General features: G+C 36.9%; 1 protein-coding gene across 1 annotated transcript in view; it reads right to left on the minus strand.

Moving 5' to 3' along the window:
- Positions 1–608: 608 nt before the first annotated feature.
- Positions 609–17,443, minus strand: part of TXNL1 (thioredoxin-like 1) — a 35,981-nt gene continuing 19,146 nt past the window's right edge. Inside the window, exons 4-8 of the mRNA XM_011949215.1 lie at positions 15,577–15,699; positions 13,799–13,868; positions 12,005–12,177; positions 8,609–8,713; positions 609–843 (exon numbers count right to left, since the gene is read on the minus strand). Coding sequence (XP_011804605.1) covers positions 814–843; positions 8,609–8,713; positions 12,005–12,177; positions 13,799–13,868; positions 15,577–15,699 — 501 coding nt within the window. The 3' untranslated portion in view covers positions 609–813. The remainder of the gene's footprint in view (positions 844–8,608; positions 8,714–12,004; positions 12,178–13,798; positions 13,869–15,576; positions 15,700–17,443) is intronic.

A 17,443-nucleotide genomic window follows, 5' to 3' on the forward strand; every position in this document is an offset into this window, starting at 1 on the left:
CAGGCTGGTCTCGAACTCCTGACCTCAGGTGATTTGTCCGCCTCAACCTCCCAAAGTACTGGGATTACAGGCATGAGCCACTGTGCCTCGCCAATTCCTACTGTTTTCTGAATTCACTGTGCTGTATTTTTTTCCCCAACTGTCTGATTTCCACATTCTTCTATTAGTTTAAAAAAATTTTTAAAAAGGGCTGACTCAGATTTTAAAGTTTACCAGAAGAGATTAAAATCTTGGTATATACCAAGCACGAATTTGTGGACCCATTACCTAAATTTTAGGTAAGAGTAGCTAAATCTCATTAAACCTGTTTATTTCTTCTAATTTATAATTTGAGTCATTTCTATAGCTCAGATATCCAAATGTCCTTTAATAGAAATGCAAGTTAGTGCTGATTTAACATGGTTAGCTGTTCCAAGTTCACTTATCAAAATCACTTGCTATGAATGTGTGCACATGTACTCCTTAATTCCCTAAACCAGTTTCTCCTTTTCTAAAGAAACTGGCTTTCAATCAATATACTACCAGACATTTAACTCTCCTCTAAAATCAGAAGTTGACCAATTTTCAAATACATGGAAAGAGAAAATACTGATTTAGAATGACAAAAATTAAGCTTGGCAAAAGTAGTGACTTTTATTTACAATTGCATGTGTCAAGATTACAATGGAAACACTAGTGATACCATCTGAACAAAAGCAATGATTTATTGGTAATGGCAATGAATGAAACATTGACAGTCTCTGGCGAGAATCAAGCAATTATCCAGGAGCTGTAGATCTGATTGCAATATGGTTGTCCAGTATCTTTTGTACCTTAGTGGCTTTCTCCTTTTTTGCCAACTACCTAGAAAAACAAAAATAAATTTATATGTACATCCTATTGATTTTAAATATGCGTTATTAAAAAAACCTAATATAGTACTCAGTTTAAAACCTTGGTATTGATTTTTATCCTTGGATTTTTTCTGGCATGCAATGTATTTTCACTGTTGAAGCAAACTGTTACCTCTCCTCCCATCCCAGCCACAGGAATTACAAATAAAACACATGCAGGATATTTTTGGTTTCACACAGTTTTTTTTTTTGTTTTTAAGTATAGCAATTTTTTAAAAACAAGGTTGAAAGTTTAGAGAAGTTAATTTTAAAAATGATCCTATATGAGTAAAACATATTTGACATACTATTTTTAGACAGTTAGAAATCAAATGTTGATCACAAAAGAATCTGGAATTAGAAGGGTATGCTAAACTCATGTCACTCATGTCTTCATGCCCAACATAGCAAATTTCCCAACTTCCCCCCTCAATACATTGACATGCAATGAAAACAGATTAAAAGTGACTAACTTTTTCTGGTTTAAGAAAAAAACCCTGGTGTAAGAGTACTACTAAAAATGAAACGAATAAACCTTGTTTCTGTCCATGACTAGAAAAATCCTCTACTGGAGGGTTATAAAAAACATCCTGGTTGCTATATATGTGGCAGCATAAAAATGTGAAGAATAAAATTTGTTTTCTACCAACAAATCTAGAAAACAAATTCTGTGCAGGAGAGTTAGAAAATTATGTTCTAATTGAGAAATTTACCTAAAACTTAAAGTTTATCATTCGATAATGTATTCTTAGAGCAAAAATGCCTCTAAAGAAACCCACTTGCAAAATACTGAATGTGTATTTGCGTAGAAAGATTTCTGTGTACATTTATAAATTTAATTTTCATATTTTACATTGATTCTATTCTAAATGGCAGTATCTATACCAGCAAAACTCATAAAGGTCATCAGTACATGTCTGATCTAAAATATAACATAGTTGGGTCAACATCATTTATGAGAGACCTGAAAGCTTTCCACTGAAATCTCAATCACACAATCCTAGAAATGTTTTTCCCATCCTGAGAAAAATCACTTCTAATACCTTAAAAGAACTCCCCTTTGGTCCAAAGACACCATGTTAGAAAGCTCACAAGCTAGGAAGATGATAAAAAGGCAGTTTCATACAAGAGAATGTGGATAAGAGTAAGAATTTCAGGTTTTAAGAGCCACTAGAAGGGGAAGTGGCATTATCTCTATCACAAGTAAATTTTGTGCTGATAAACACTGACAGCATTATTCATCATTATATTACTTGGGAAACACAAAACACAAAGCTATTAGATTAAGCAAAAGAAAACAAAAACAAATAATATTAAAAATTAAACTTCTAGCAGATGTGATACAGAAGACACAAATCTGCATACTGTTTCACAGGCTGATAACTCTCAACTTGCCAATGTGTATTTTCTGTAAAAAAGAAGAAATTCAACATTCCAACATGGATTGTCATCCCAAACATAAAGCTCTTTTATTCATTCTTAAGTCTTTATATTATACCTCAGACAAACCAAAATCTAGGTACATAAAAATTAGGTGTATATTTATTCAAATATGTTTTATTTATATTTATTTAAAGAGTCCATTGATCTTCTATATTAATATGTTAACCCAGCCTAATATTCAGTCCATGAGTCCTTCAACTGGTTTTGAGCTCACTTGGGAAAAGCAGAGGACACGCCCCAAGCAATCATCAAAAGGACTTTGGGGCTAACGTTCCAACGCAGAAAAGAATACTAACACCCCTCAACTGACACGCAATCAATATATTAAACTAGCACAAATACAAAAGAACTTGATGCAACTGCTATATTTGATTTCCAAAAGAATTCTATAGTTCCTAGGAAATGAAATTTAAAGTTTAGAATGGATTAAAACATTATTCAACAACTAGTTACATCTAAAACCACTTACAACAATTTAAGTTTATTGTGATTTTACGTCTCAAAATGTAGTACAAAATTAAATACAAAACGGTAGAAAGTAAAAAAAGTAAAAAGGCTAGTGAGCAACACGGTATGGTAATAAAATTAAAGCACGTAGTTGCAAGCCCAAAACGAAAGCCAAAACAAAATAAAAGGCCAATTGAGAAACACAACTAGGATGAGATCTGAAAAAAGAGATGGTTGAGGAAACCTAGGTAACAAGGCTGATCCAGATGATAGAAGCTGTAGAAATCTTGCACCAACAATGGCGAGAACATGGGAAGGGTGAGAGCAGACAGGTGCTAGATGAGCAGAGAAGCAAGGAGGGGAGTAGAGTAAGACAAGGTCAATCTTTATATTACTTCATTTTAAAATATCTTCTGTTTTTAGTTCATTTGAGTTGGATTAAAAAAGCTGAAAAATAAACAGACAGAAATGTTACAAAAACAGCTGATACGGTGAATGGCCAGTTTAGAAGTCTATTTTTATTATAGTGATAAAAATATTTTCACATGCACCTCATTTCCTAAGAAGCAGAAGCCTCTATAATTTTCTCATTTTTTATTTTTATAAAATTTTAATTAAAAATTCTGTATTAAAATAAAGCAATCCATATAAAGAGCGTATTTTAGCAAAAACATCTACTTCCAATTAAGATGGCAATGGCAAGTTTTTCATGCTGCAATACAAAAAATATGTTGACAACAACACACAGCCAAAGTATAGATTATAATGTGTGCATGATGCCTATAAGAACCAAAAACAGAGAAGTAGAAGGGGTATTCTAGTCTGCCAAACCTTAAAAGTCTAACCTTAAAACCTGTAATAGCATGAAAGGTTGTCTACGATTTCTATCAGCATTGGAGATTCAACAGCATTACCTTAGCTTCTGTCATCTTAGTGACACAAGGAAGTCAGTGATATACTGAAAACTGAAATTATCCAGAAACAGCTCACACAAGATAAAAATATAAACTGAAAATGCTAAACATTCGATCCACTTTATCATTCATTAAGCCATTTTATATAGCACCCTTCACTACACAGTGGTCATCATAATTTTCCTCCCTGTGCCTATAAAATATATGCCAAATCTATTTTGAAATTTTCAATTCTAGGCCGGGCACGGTGGCTCACGCCTGTAATTCCAGCACTTTGGGAGGCCGAGGTGGGCAGATCACAAAGTCAGGAGATCGAGATCATCCTGGCTAACATGGTGAAACCCCGTCTCTACTAAAAATACAAAAAAATTAGCTGGGTGTGGTGGCAGCTGCCTGTAGTGCCAGCTGCTCCGGAGGCTGAGGCAGGAGAATGTCATGAACCCAGGAGGCACAGCTTCCAGTGAGCCCAGATCGCGCCACTGCACTCCAGCCTGGGCAACACGGCAAGACTCCGTCTCAAAAAAAAAAAAAAAAGAAATGTTCAATTCTAATTACTACGTATATACTAATTCAGACTGACCAAACGAGTAAAAGAAAAGACACGCTATATGTGACTTGTCCTTGAATGAATCCTCCACCTTCCTAAGTTCATGTCCAGGTCCCTACTTCTCCATTCTATCAAGGGTGCCCATAGCTGTCTGTTGAACTGTCCAAATTCTACTCTCAAAACTTAGTTCAAGGCCCTCTTTCTTTACAAAGTATTCTCAGATTTTCCCAGTCATTGTAGGAGGAAAAGGAAAAGTCACTTAGCTGGTAACATCTGAGAATACTATGTGGACAAAGAGACCCTTGCACTAAGCTTTGATTAATTTTGATTAACTTCCCCTATGTTTGTCCATCATCTACAAGAATATAGACTTGCTGTAGACCAGAGATCATGACTGAACAGTAGTCCTTCCTTATCCATGCTTTCACCTTCTGCAGTTTCAACTGCCTATGGTGCAGTACAATAAGATATTTTGAGACCGTGAGAGAAAGAGCAAGCATGGGAGAGACCATATCCATGTTAACTTTTAACCACAGTATATTGTTGTAATTGCTCTATTTTATTATTAGTTGTTGTTGTTACTCTTTTTTTTTTTTTTTTGATATGGGGTTTTGCTCTGTTACCCAGGCTGGAGTATAGTGGCATGATTCTAGCTTGCTGCAGCCTTGAACTCCAGGGTTCAAGTGATCTTCCCACCTCAGCCTCTCAAGTAGCTGGAACTACGGGTGTGCCCACCACCTGGCCTGGGTAATTGTGTGTGTGTGTGTGTGTGTGTATATTCTTATAGAGATGGAGTCTTACTATGTTTATCAGGCTGGTCTTGAACTCCTGGGCTCAAGTGATACTCCCACCTCAGCCTCCCAAGTAGCTGGGACAACAGGTGCACCCACCGCCTTGCATGGGTAATTTTTTTTTTTTTTAAATAGAGATGGAGTCTTTGTATGTTTGCCAGCTGGTCCTGAACTCCTGGACTTAAGTGATCTTCTTGCCTTGGCCTCCTGAAGTGATGGGATTACAGGAGTGAGCCACCATGCTCTGGCTTTGTTGTTCATCTCTTACTGTGCCTAATTTATACATTAAACATTATCAGCAGTATGTATATATGTACAGATGCTCTTCGACTTCCGATAGGGTAATATATCCCGACTAAACCCATTGTAAAGACCAGGAGCAGTGACTCATGCCTCTAATCCCAGTACTTTGGGAGACTGAGACAGGTGGTAAGGTCAGGAGTTGGAGACCAGCCTGACCAACATGGTGAAACCCCATCTCTACTAAAATTACAAAAATCAGCCAGGTGTGGTGGCAGGCACCTGTAATCCTAGCTACTCCAGAGGCTGAGGCAGGAGAATCACCTGAATCCAGGAGGCAGAGGTTGCAGTGAGCTAAGACCGCACCATTGCGCTACAGCCTGGGTGACAAGAGTGAAACTCCATCTCAAAAAAATAAAAATAAGTAAACCCATTGTAAGTTGAAAATATTGTAAGTCAAAAATGCAAAACTGCCCCACACTTAAGAGAACGGTTTCTACTGAATGTATATCAATTTTGCACTACTGTAAACTTGAACCATCATAATTTGGGAACTGTCTGTATAGGAAAATACACAGTATGTATAGGGTTTGTTAGTGTCTGTGGTTCCAGGCATCCACTGGGGGGTCTAAGAACATATTCCTGGCCACCGACCCCCCAATGGGTAAGGAGAGACTACTGTACTAGCATCGTACTATAAGGACAAAACATACCATATCACACATCTATTATTTTCTTCAACGAGAACCAAACTCAATTATAATTTTTAATAAGCAACTCGATCTGTACAAGGACTAAGCTGGCCAGTTTCAGTCACATGTAAACCCTCTTTTTTTTTTTTTAAACTACATTGAAGTTGTTGCTTTGTACAATATAAAAACAATGAAATACTAGCTCACTTTTAAATAACCCTAAAAGACAATGAGTGACTACAGTACAAATGTCATTCAGAAATATTACAAGAAAATGTAGTATTTTGCCTTTTAGACTCTCATGCTCTTCACAAGTATCCAGGCGAGTTTTCCAGGGGCTATATGATGTGTGACAGGAAAGCTGATTGAATGCAGAAGCAGATATGAGAAGGAAAGGATGCTTATAGGCTCATAAATAGAGAAGCCTGGGCAACATAGTGAGACCCTGTCCCCACACAAAAATAAAACATTAGCTGAGTGTGGTGGTGCTCGCCTGTAGTCCCAGCTACTCAGGAGGCTGAGGCTGGAGGATCATTTAAGCCCAGGAGTTTGAGGTTGCAGTAAGCCATAACTGTGCCTCTGCACTGCAGCATGGGTGACAGAACAAAACCCTGTCTCAAAAAAAAAAAAAAAAAACCCACGAAATTCTAAATTAATACTTCTCTTCTTACCAAATTGTTTTTTTAGAAAATATGCTTATTTTTTATTTAAAAATATTTGCTAACATGTGTTCATTATTTACAAGTATTTTTTATATTTCCCAGTTTTAACTTCTAAATGGCAAATATCAGATAAATACAGCCCATATAAACAACAGTTCTTTTTGGCCTTTCATAGTATTTAATAATATAAAGAGGTCCCAAGTCCAAAAAGCTTGAGAACTACTACCGCATAATAATTTAAAATTTAAAAAAAATTAAATGAATAAATGGCTGTTATAAAACAAGCACAGATACTCTCGAGCAAAAAAGGTCTAATACCTTTGCTATCCTAAAGACAGCCCCCAAAAAGGTAGTTTGACAGTCAGAAAAGAGAAAATACTAGGCTAGAAGGGATGTAAGGGGGATGTTAAACACGCAGTGGAGGCAGATAGTTAGATGAATAATTATTCATGCAAATTAGAGAAACTTTAACCGAATGTCTAGCTGGTAAGAAGATGAACAAGATAGAATGGTGGTTATTTACAGAAAAAAATGAAAATCAAATAGCATAAACTGAGGTGAGAAACAGGAAACTAGAGCCAAATAAATGATATGAGAAAACAGTAAGATTTATAGTAATAGATCTTATAAAAAACTAAGCTAAGAACAAACCACACAAGGCACACTTAAAGCCAAGTCCAATGATATCTAATTCAAAAAGGCAAAGCAGGCAGCCAAGACGTCTTTGTTGCTCACACATTTTCCCAATAAAACATATTTCATATTGTAAAAATGTAGATGCTTAATCTCTGCTTCCTCTGATACATAATACATATGTGAAACATCCAGACATGACAGCTCTAAGTACATAATAATTCCTGCGGTCCCCAAAACGTAATCACGCTATGAGACAGGAAAACAGTAACTGGAAAACAACCAGTTAAAATACCTATTGTCCAGGTTTGCAATTTGGTAAAAACAGCATACAATTTTGTAAGATCATCCTCTGTTATGCAATCTAATACATTTTTCTATAAGTGAATTAAAGTCAGATCTGTAGATGCCACCAAAAAGAGTAAGAGTGTTCAAGATGTTCTCCATCTTCAATTCCACAATAGGGGTCTCTTGGGAGCCTCTTCATCTAGGAATTGCCAGGCCTAAGGAAACTCTTCCTCAAGCTCTCTAGACTGCCTGCCAGATGCAATCATTAGAGACAGTGGGATGCCTATGTATTCTGTGCTGCCACATTTAAACTGAATATATAGCAACTAACGCTCTGTACTGATAAAGCTCTCAGTAGCACTTTGATGATCTGTGGTTGTATATTTAAGAGTGACCTTAGGGAACTGTTGCCCATTAGAAGTTGTTCCAGCGACGTACAAAAGGAATTAATTTGGATTAACAAAGGTCCCACGTACCCTATTAATTCTTTACAAACCTTGTAATTGTGTCTTTTCAAAAGAAAATTATATGCACACACACAAAGATATATAAAAATACTTTAGAAAACTTGCCTATTTACCATTATTTGATGAAATGTGCTATTTCAGCATACAAACATGGTTTGGAAAGTTAACATGTCAGTATATTAAAACTCAGTCCATTATTTTTTAAATAAAATTATTCATGTAATTTAAAACTTCATCAGAAATAATCACCAGAATCTTAGTATCAACTAAGTTCTTTAATTCTCACAACTGCTTTCAAATAATTGTACTTTCATTTTTCCATTATTACTAACCACTTTCTATAACCCAACTATTATTTTTACCCTTATGTTGATGTCATTCATTAAAAGACTTTATCAGTTAAGACATCATTTTTTATTAAAGATTACTTTGTTGGATATCTAAAAATATAGTTAGGAGAACTTTCTATCCTAGTTCAGCCTGGTAAAATTTTATGACATGATATGATTTTGAATTATTTGGTTAAAAGAAAGTATGACAGTTGAGATACATGAAATTATTCCATTAAAATTATATTTTTACTATCCCTAAGTATCGTTTAAGCAAACTTACTCGTTTGAAGTCATTCATATTTGTTGCCTGGACTGGAGTACCAATAAAAGTAAAATATGAAATTCTTGTTGTTTCCTCTTCACCTTGATTCGACTGAACAAATATCTACCAAAAAAGTTTACATTTATAATTACAATCCTTCTTCACAAACATGCTTTAAGTTTAATCAATTTCCTTAAATTACTAATAAAAATATTCTCCATTCTTTGTAAAAATTAATCTAGGCTGGGTGTGGTGGCTCATGCCTGTAATCCCAGCACTTTGGGAGGCTGAGGCGGACGGATCACCTGAGGTCAGGAGTTCGAGAACAGCCTGGCCACCATGGCAAAACCCCATTTCTACTAAAAATAAAAAAAGAAATAACTGGGCGTGGTGACTGGCACCTGTAATCCCAGCTACTAGGGAAGCTGGGGCAGGAGAATCGCTTGAATCTGGGAGGTGGAGGTTGCGGTGAGCCGAGATCATGCCACTGCACTGCAGTCTGGGCAACAAGAGCAAAACTCTGGCTTAAAAAAAAAAAAAATTAATCTAAATTATATAATACTAAGACTAGTACTCCTATAGGACTATTAATTATAAAGCTGTTTGCCCTGCTATTCTTTCTCCAGAGATGCCATGGCAAGACACCAATATATACAAGTTCATGATAATTTGGTGTGATAGTATGGCGAAGTCATAATTAAATTCTTTTTTTTTTTTTTTTTTGAGATGGAGTCTCACTCTGTTGCCCAGGCTGGAATGCAATGGCACGATCTCGACTCACTGCAACCTCTACCTCCCAGGTTCAAACCATTCTCCAGCCTCAGCCTCCCGAGTAGCCAACCAACACGCCCGGCAAATTATTTTTTTTTTTTAAGAGACGGAGTCTTGCTCTGTTGCCCAGGCTGGGGTGCAGTGGCTGCAATCTCGGCTCATTGCAACCTCTGCCTCTCAGGTTCAAGCAAGTCTCCTGCCTCAGCTTCCTGAGGAGCTGGGACTACAGGCACATGCTGCCATGCCTGGCTTTTTTTTTTTTCGTATTTTAGTAGAGACAGGGTTTCACCGTGTTGCCCAGGGTGGTCTCGAATTTCTGAGCTCAGGCAATCTGCCTGCCCCAGCCTCCCAAAGTGCTGGGATTACAGGCGTTAGCCACCGCGCCCAGCAATTAAATTCTTTACAGAGAATGTTGAAAGGGTATTAAGATTTAACAATTACAATGGGACAGACTAACATTGGAAATTTTATTAAAATTATAGTTTTTCACTGAGAATAAAACTGAAGTTATATTCTTTCCGATATTCCTGTATCCATTCTATTTCCTAGAACATTAAAAGAAAAAGTAGTATTGGGAATCAGCTCCTAAAATAATACTATGGGCCTCACATTTTTTTTTTTAAGCTTGACTCTATATTTAAAAACTCCCCTCAGCATGTTAAAAACTAAAAGCTTTACTCATTGATCCTTTGTCACACATTGGATTTTTAAAACTTGCTCCATTTCTAAAAACACAATATTCTAGGTGCTGTCTACTTTAAAATATTGCACCTATCTCTTTTTTGAGACAAGGTCTCATTGTTACCTAGGCTGGTCTTGAACTCTTCAGTGCAAGTGATGCCCCTGCCTCAGCATCCCAAGAAGCTGGGACTACCAGCATACCACCATGCCTAATTAAAAATTGCCTCTCATGATTTAAACAACATACTTCTTTCATTCTGGGATGCCACTCATTGGTCAGTTTTCATTGTTTTCAAAGGCAGCCATATATTATTTCAAGAAAATATTTGATAATGAGTATACTAAGTTTAATATAACCATTTTCTTTGATTTCATTTAAATAGGATATTTCTAATACTTAAAACTCAACTTGATTATAATTTTTTTTTTTTTTTTTTTTTTGTTGCCCAGGCTGGAGTGCAACAACACAACTGCAGTTCACTGAAGCCTCAATCTCCCAGGCTCAAGTGATCCTCCAGAGTAGCAGGGACTACAGGCGCACCACCATGCCCAGCTACTTTTTGTATTTTTTGTAGAGATCGGGTTTCACCATGCTGCCCAGGCTGGTCTCAAAATCATGGGTTCAAGCAATCTGCCCATCTTAGCCTCTCAAAATGCTGGGATTACAGGAGTGAGCCACTACATCCAGCCCGGGCGATGTACTACTTCATACTACTACTACGTATATTCTGTGAAACTCTCAAAAACATTCTTAAATGAACACATACTTTAGCATTCTTCTAATTTACAAAAATAGAATGATTCCATCACAACAAACAAATTGTACCAGTTTGGCATGACATTCTCAGTGGCTCTGTGCTGGTTCCTACTTTCTTTTTCTAAATATTCTACTATTCTTTTCTCACTGTCCTACCTATTCCTCTAAATGACTGTAGGTAAGAAGCGTGAGCTGGGTTTCAATGCTAAATTTTTTAAAAGCAATTAATAACTGCTAAAAAGTAGGTGATTCTTATGAGTAGCACTTTAATAATGACATCTAATATACATCACTTAAAATCACCTCAAGCACTAGTCAATCTTCAGAAAGGCTGGGTGTAGTGGCTGAAGCCTATAAACCCAGCACTTTGGGAGGCTGAGGTGGGAGGACTGCTTGAGCCCAGGAGTTTGAGACCAGCCTGGGCCCCACAGGGAGACTTCACCTCTACAAAAATAAAAAATTAGCTGGGTGTGATGGCATGTGCCTGCGGTTGCAACTGCTTGGGAGGCTGAGGGAGGATCACCTGAGCCCAGTAGGTCAGGGCTATACTGAACCAAGGTTGTGCCACTGTACTCCAGCCTGGGCAACAAAGCAAGAACCTACCTCAAAGGAAGAAAAAATTCAGATATACTTTAGGTCATCTTATAAAATGTAATATTATCTTTTTAAAAAGTCATTTTTAAGGCAGGTGCAGTGGTGCATGCCTGTAATCCCAGCATCTCAGGAGGCTAAGGTGGGAAGATTATTTGAGCCCAAGAGTTCAAGTCAGCCTGGGCAACAGAGCAAGACTCCATCTCAAAAAAAATATATAAAAAGTCATTTTTACTAAGATCATGACCACTACACTTTCAAGAAAAGTAAACAGGATTTTACAAATGCATCACTACTTATTACCAGGTATAAAGAATAAAGCACAAATATCTTCAGTTTTAGTATCAAGTTGTAGAATAAACTTCTAGCAAAAGTTACCATATACATATAAAATAACTGACAAAAACCCACAAATATTCAAAAATCAATCTGTCCTTCCTCTTTAGGGTACATAAATTAAAAAGAAGAAAATTTATTCTATTATACATTTTACTCATTTCAAACTGAGTGGATAAATACCACTTTAAAGAATCACTTAGACTCACCTAGGATACTGAAAATAGTGTTGTTACTCACAAACCTATTAAATACATATGGATGAAATTACTACTTACAGTTACACTGTTAACATTCTGAAACTTAACATAACGAAGTGGAACAATGCCATCTTCTTTAATATCATCCTCTGTCAGTTCCAGAGCTTGAGTTGGTTCACTTCGTTCTGCCTCTTCAAAATCCATAGATCGGGGCAGGTTGATAAAAATTTTTACATATTTAGGGCCCTGACCTATAAAATGGTAGAATAAAATGAAATGTTGAAAAACCTCAAATATACTATACTCCCTTTACCACAACCCTCACACTACACACAGACACACACAAATCAATATACATAAACTTCAAATAACTCCATTATTAGAACTTGTACAAAAGTCTGAGTATTCAGGCAGCCAATCCTTTATTTTCCAATACACGTTTACTGTTCCTTCTCGGCCTAGCTAACACTGTGGTAAATATTAGGAATATAAGATTAAAACAAACACATACACATAGATTAAGTCCCTGCCCCCAACTACAAAAGACATGCTACGATAAACAAAATACCACAGGAGAGGAGGTACAAGGAAGGTGACAACGGATTCTGACAATATATGCAGGTTAACAAAAAGCTTCATAAAATAGCATTTGAACTAGATCTTCTAGTTGCCAATAGTTGGTACATTTAGTTATTTAGGAGGAGAGCCTTATCAGTGACAACATTTAGCCAAAAGAAAATTAATAAAAATTGCCAAATTTCATTTTAGGGATTAGATTAGGATGTGCTAAGTGGTAAAGTCCCATGTATAGAATGCCTTAATCCCTTTAACTTCAAGGAACAATTTAACACCCATATTTTGTGGCTGAAGAAGGAAAAGTAAGACTCATTTCTGCAGCATTTGCTTATAGAAATACTTTGTAATTTCAGAGTAAAAGTACAATTTTATTAATAAAAAATTATTAACATAAAAATTTAGCAGAACAAATAAGAAAATGCTATCTTCTAAATAAGGCCTTGGCTATTTCTTCCAATCAATCAAAAAAATATCGAACCCTAGTCTCCATTCCCCTATTACCCCTCAGAAAAAGCTTAACAGAAAAAGAAGAAATGGGGGGGAAAAGGAAAATTCTTTATTTTAGAAGAGAAATCCTAAGTCTGCGCAATAATATTTACATGCATCGATATAAAAAAGATGATACTATTAATAGGGCACAAACAGGAATATCTGGAGCCTCAGTTTTCTCACTTAAAACAAAAGGGGTTTGAAATAAATCTTTCAGTTTTGATTCTAAAATATGGCTGCTCAGAATCTACAGTTTTAGAACAGCTGGAAAAACATATTCAGCACTTCTCAGATTAAAAGGAAACAAATGTTAAAATAAAAAAGTATAAAAATAACTAAGTTATCTTCTTTCACACTTTTAGTACCTCATAATCTCACATTATTTACCCATTCATTATATCTTACTTTGTTCCAAAACAAGCCAGGCGCACTGCTCACACCTGTAATCTTAGCACTCTGTGAGGCCAAGGTGGGTGGATCACCTGAGGTCAGTAGTTCAAGAACAGCCTGGCCAACAGTTGGTGAAATCCTGTACTAAAAATACAAAAATTAGTCAGGCGTGGTGGTGCCTGCCTGTAGTCCCAGTCCCAGCTACCCAGGAGGCACAGGTGGGAGAATTGCTTGAACCCAGGAGGCAGAGGTTACAGCAAGCTAAGATTGCACCACCACACTCCAGCTTGGGCAACAGGACAAGACTGTCTCCAAAAAAAAAAAAAACCTACCTCTACTTAATAAAAAGTTTTAATTTTATGCTAACAGTTCTACAAAGCAGGAAGTTAGTTTAAAGAAAAGCTATCCTTTACTCACCATTATCTGGTCCTTGAAATTTCATGGAATAAAGCTTAACAGGTTGATTGAATGCCACAGTAATAAGTAGCTGTGGAGAAAAGAGTTTCATTTTAAAAGGGCTCTTGTACACCTTGAGTACACAAACTACCGCAGTAGGATGAAAATAACAGGCAAGAAAAAAAAAAACCTAATTCATCGAACAAAACCAACGTAACATGAAAAATCAGCAAGTTGAAAGTCACTTGATTAGATAACATTTGAGAAATACCACCATCAATTATTCACGCAAGAGAATACAAGAAAAAAATTCATCAAGTAAATACTAAAACTATGCATAGGAATGTTAAGGTCTTGTGAGCTATAAACTGGCAAGCAACCTGCTTTCTAACAAATCAAACAAAAATTGCAAATTAAAATTTAAACTATTCATTTTAGCATACAGCTCTAGGATGGTTTATTTGTCAAGAATCTATTCACATAACTTGACGATTTAGAGGCAATACACAGGTTACGCAAAGACTAGCCCTGAAATGGACTGTGATCCCAAACTTAAGAGAATAGGGCTCTTACAGCTCTGAGGTAACCTCCAAACTTCCATCCTACATTTACTTGACTGACTGAATCTGGAAGGCCACATAAGGGAAGAGGAATATGAAACACTGTCAGAAAGCCTATCTCTCTGAAACTCTTCTGGATCATTTGCACAATCTTCTTTCCAGCCAAAAGTGCGTTGGATGTAAGTACCTATGTTTCTACCCTGGAAAGATTTCCTGGGTAGGAAAATCTCAGGAAGCCTGAGCCAGTCCTGCTGATTAGCATTCTCACATTATTTTTAGGGCACCATTTTACAAGAAACACAATGTGAATGACACTCTCAAAGTTGTAAAATATGGTGGCTCTGGGGTTACAGCATAGAAAAGATGGAGTTTGGATTTATGATTCCAGAATCATGTTGTGGTTTATCTGCCTGAGAAAATAACTAGGTTATTTCCTTTAGTTACACCAATACTTTTTATACTCAACCCATAATAGGGTATCAAAAAATAATAAGCATGACATGATTAGGGAACTGAACTGTAGGTGAAGAGCAGAAGAGATGAGAAAGCTTAAAGCAGATCAAGTCAGCCTCTTCCTAAAGCCAGTGAAGTCATTTCACTCTTGTAAGGAAGGGAAACATGCAGATTTATATTTTAGAAAAATAACTTTTGTTATCATATAGAAGATGAACCAGAATGGGCCAAATCAGAGACAATGGAAGAGAAAGTAAACTGAGGAAAATAGCCAAAAATTTAAAAAGCTTGATCAAGGAGGTAACACCCAACTTACTCTGTGATAAGGGCAAGGCAGGGAAGCATAGGGAATATAATACAGGTTTCTATCTAGGAGAAAGGAGTTAGCCACATGGAGAGGGCTCATCTCATTAGTCTCTATTTCTCAGATACAAATTCATCTGGGTGGGAAGAAGGTATGGAAGTCAGGTCAAGGATGAACAAAAGGACCAAACAGTGGTAACAGCTCAATTCTGCAGTGGGTCTCATCCAAGAGTTCAGCAATTTTTCTTAGTGCACCTAAGTTCTTTTATGTGGCAGCCCACATACAAGATCAGAGAAAGGAGGTGGGTATGTATGGTCAAAAAACAAAAGTCAAAGATACTGAAAGCTATAGAAATGAAAGGAAGGAAGAAGTGATCATCTGGGAAGGAGAGACAAAAGCCACAAGATGGGAACAAGATAAAGAAACAAGAGCAGGCATAAATAGTGATAATCCCCACAAGCTTAACTTCAGCCCTTAATTACCTGTTCATCACAGTCAGATTCCAAGAAGGTCGTGTCTTTTCGTAAACAGTTGTCAAATCCATGCTCATCACTTTCATTAAGACATTCACAACCAGCTTTGTTAATAAAAGGCATTAAATCCATCTGAAAAAAAAATTAAATCAAGATTTTAGGCAACATATTTGGATTAGGTATAAAAATGTTAATAAAACAATTTAAATCTGTGATTCTCTTTAGGCAATTTTAAAGAAAACACTTTTAAAACAGTTCATAAAACTTTTACAGTAGTCCTTTTATTTGCATTTCTGACTGAGATCTACCATCAATTATTAAAGCCAAATCTAGGCTTAGCCTACTTGTTAATGTATCAGAAATTATGTCTTTAACACTAACATTATAAAATGTTGACTTATCCTTTAAAAAATAAGTGTTTTACAGAAGAAAATATGCAAATTAAAATATCTGTAAGATCCAAAAAAAGCCTATTTCCCTCCTAGTGGCCAAGGACTCTTTCTATAAGATGACTGATTTAAGATGAGTAGCAAATAAAGACTTAGTTTTTATCATGAAAAATTTCAAACAGACAAAAATATAACAACGTAGTGAATCCCATGTATCCACCACCTCCAGCTATAATAATCATCAACTCAAGGCCACTCTTGCCTCATCTTTAACCCTCAACTACATCCTAACTCTCCTCCTGATTAGTTTGGAAAAAAAAAAAAAAAAAAACTTTTCATTTCATTCATGAACATTTCAGTGTGAATTTCTAAGCAATAAGAAGTAAAAAAAACACACACACACATTCTCAGTATCATTATCACAATCAATAATTCCTTAACACCATCAAATCAGTGGTCAAATTTCCTCAACTGTCTCATAAATATTTTACAGTTGAACTGTTACACTTAGAATAAAGATCAAAAAACAGCATACGCCAAAGAAAAAGGCCTGGTACGACGGCTCATGCCTCTAATCCCAGCACTTTGGGAGGCTGAGGTGGGTGGACACCTTGAGCTTAGGAGTTCAAGACCAGCCCGGGCAACACAGTGAGACCTTGTCTTTAAAAAATTAGCTGGGTGCATTGGCACGTGCCTTTAGTCCCAGCTAATTAGGAGGCTGAACTGGGAGGATGGCTTGAGATCAGGAAATCAAGGCTGCAGTGAACTGAAATTGCGCCACTGTACTCCAGCCCAGGCGGCAGAGCGAGACCCTGTCTCAAAAAACAAACAAACAAAAAGTATAAACATTATATTTGGAGGCCGGGTGGGGGTGGCTCACCCCTGTAATCCCAGCATTTTAGGAGGTCGAGGCGGCCAAATTGCCTGAGGTCAGGAGTTTGAGACCAGCTTGGCCAACATGGTGAAACTCTGTCTCTACTAAAAAGACAAAAATTAGCCAGGCATGGTGGCAGGCACCTGTAATCTCAGCTACTTGGGAAGCTGAGGCAGGAGAACTTCTTCAACCTGGGAGGCGGAGGTTGCAGTGAGCCAAGATCACACCACTGCACTCCAGCCTGGGCGACAGAGCAAGACTCTGTCTCCAAAAATATATATCTATAAAATAAATTATATTTGGTTCATATGTCTCTGAAATCTCTTTCAATCTAGTCATTTAGCTTATAGATTTCTCAATATTTTGGATTTTACTGTTTGCTTCCCTGTGATGTCAGTCAGCACATGTCCATCTCTGTATACTGTAAACTAACACTTCCCTCCCACACAACGTCAGAGTTGTGTTAACAGCAGTAGGTCGTGCTTGTCTTGTTTCTGACCTTAGTAGGAATGCTTCCAGTGTTCCCCTATTAAGAACTGGCCGGGCGCGGTGGCTCAAGCCTGTAATCCCAGCACTTTGGGAGGCCGAGACGGGCGGATCACGAGGTCAGGAG

The sequence above is a fragment of the Colobus angolensis genome, unplaced genomic scaffold, assembly GCF_000951035.1.
Source record: "Colobus angolensis palliatus isolate OR3802 unplaced genomic scaffold, Cang.pa_1.0 Scaffold108, whole genome shotgun sequence".
Classification (NCBI taxonomy): Eukaryota; Metazoa; Chordata; class Mammalia; order Primates; family Cercopithecidae; genus Colobus; species Colobus angolensis.